Genomic DNA, 1,766 nt, shown 5'->3' with positions numbered 1-1,766 from the left:
TGCTGCTGCTGGGAACAACTGCTGGGCCAGCCCTGATCTTTTTCCAGCTCTGCACACAGACATTGCTGCTGCAGCTCCAGAGAACGCAACAAAAGGGGCATCTCTGGTGAAAATTCTGTTGGCAGATCCTTTAGCTCCTTTAATGTCACCAAGACTTTAGCTCTGCATTGGTACAGTTTGTGAGCCACAGCAAATATGGAGGGAAAATAAATGAAATGAGGCACAACCAATGACATTTCTTTATGGACATTATTAAAAAAATGAAACAAAGGAAAGAAGAGAACATAGCAACCACCAAACCAACAAGAACTATCAAGGATGACTTTTACTACACGCGACTTCAAGAAATTTGCAACCAGTTAAATGTTCTTGAAACCATCCAGTCATCAGTCTCCCCATTGCAGCCTTGAGCTCCTTGTTCCTCAGGCTGTAGATGAGGGGGTTCAGGGCTGGAGGCACCACTGAGTACAGAACTGATAGGGCGAGATCCAAGGATGGGGAGGAGATGGAAGGGGGTTTCAGGTAGGCAAAAAATGAGGTGCTGAGAAACAGGGAGACCACCGCCAGGTGAGGGAGGCAGGTGGAAAAGGCTTTGTGCTGTCCCTGCTCAGAGGGGATCCTCAGCACAACCCTGAAGATCTGCACATAGGAAAAAACAATGAACACAAAACAACCAAAACCTAAGGATGCACCAACCACAATGAGCCCAAGTTCCCTGAGGTAGTATTTGGAGCAAGAGAGCTTGAGGATGTATGGGATTTCACAGAAGAACTGGTCCAGCGCATTGCCATGGCACAGGGGCAGGGAAAATGTATTGGCTGTTTGCATGAGAGCATAGAGAAAGCCACAGGCCCAGGCAGCTGCTGCCATGTGGGCACAAGTTCTGCTGCCCAGGAGGGTCCTATAGTGCAGGGGTTTGCAGATGGACACGTAGCGGTCGTAGCACATGATGGTCAGAAGGGAAAATTCTGTTGCAAGGAAGAAGATAAAGAAAAACACCTGTGCAGCACATCCCGTGTAGGAAATGACCCTGGTGTGCCAGAGGGAATTGTGCATGGCATTGGGGACAGTGGTGCAGATCATGCCCAGGTCGCTGAGGGCCAGGTTGAGCAGGAAGAAGAACATGGGCGTGTGCAGGTGGTGGCTGCAGGCTATGGCGCTGATGATGAGGCCGTTGCCCAGGAGGGCAGCCAGGGTGATGCCCAGCAAGAGGCAGAAGTGCAGGAGCTGCTGTTGCCGCGTGTCTGCCAATGCCAGCAGGAGGAAGTGCCTGATGGAGCTGCTGTTGGACATTTGCTGTCTCCGGACATTGGAACCTTTTGAAGAAGGAATTGCAGTGATAATTGAGGGGAGATTTCTCACAGAAAAGGCAAAGCCGTTTCTCATAGACCCATTCGTGCCACTAAACACCTCCCCCTGACCATGTCTCAGAGACCTTCCTTCAGCTCTGTTGCTGGAGCCCTGATTGCTGCTGGCCAATGTTGTGTGAGGAGATGGACCTTGGCCTGCAGGACTGTTGGGAGTCAGCCCTGAACCCCAGCCAGTGCAGGGGAACAGTGAGGGCAGGGGCTAGTCCCGGTGTTGGGACTTGGATAAAGAATGTTCAGCTAAATCAGAGGAGCTGCCTGGGTGAAGGGATGGGGATAACAGAAGGCAGAACAAGGAATTCTGCTGCACCTGGGGAGAACAGATTCTCCAGGGAGGCAGGAGGATTGTCTGAGGCTTAGTGCAGACTGAGGAGAGCTGCTCTGTCCCTCTCCCCTGTT

The 1,766-nt window shown here is 51.5% G+C and overlaps 1 protein-coding gene across 1 annotated transcript; it reads right to left on the bottom strand.

Annotated features, from left to right (window-relative positions):
* Positions 1-312: 312 nt before the first annotated feature.
* LOC131096428 (olfactory receptor 14A16-like) lies at positions 313-1,293 on the bottom strand. The gene has a single exon (XM_058044766.1). It carries the CDS (start codon positions 1,291-1,293, stop codon positions 313-315), a length of 981 nt encoding a protein of 326 aa, XP_057900749.1.
* Between the last annotated feature and the right edge of the window lie 473 nt (positions 1,294-1,766).

The sequence above is a fragment of the Melospiza georgiana genome, unplaced genomic scaffold, assembly GCF_028018845.1.
Source record: "Melospiza georgiana isolate bMelGeo1 unplaced genomic scaffold, bMelGeo1.pri scaffold_29, whole genome shotgun sequence".
NCBI classification, from domain to species: domain Eukaryota; kingdom Metazoa; phylum Chordata; class Aves; order Passeriformes; family Passerellidae; genus Melospiza; species Melospiza georgiana.
This window is presented reverse-complemented; position numbering and strand designations above follow the sequence as displayed.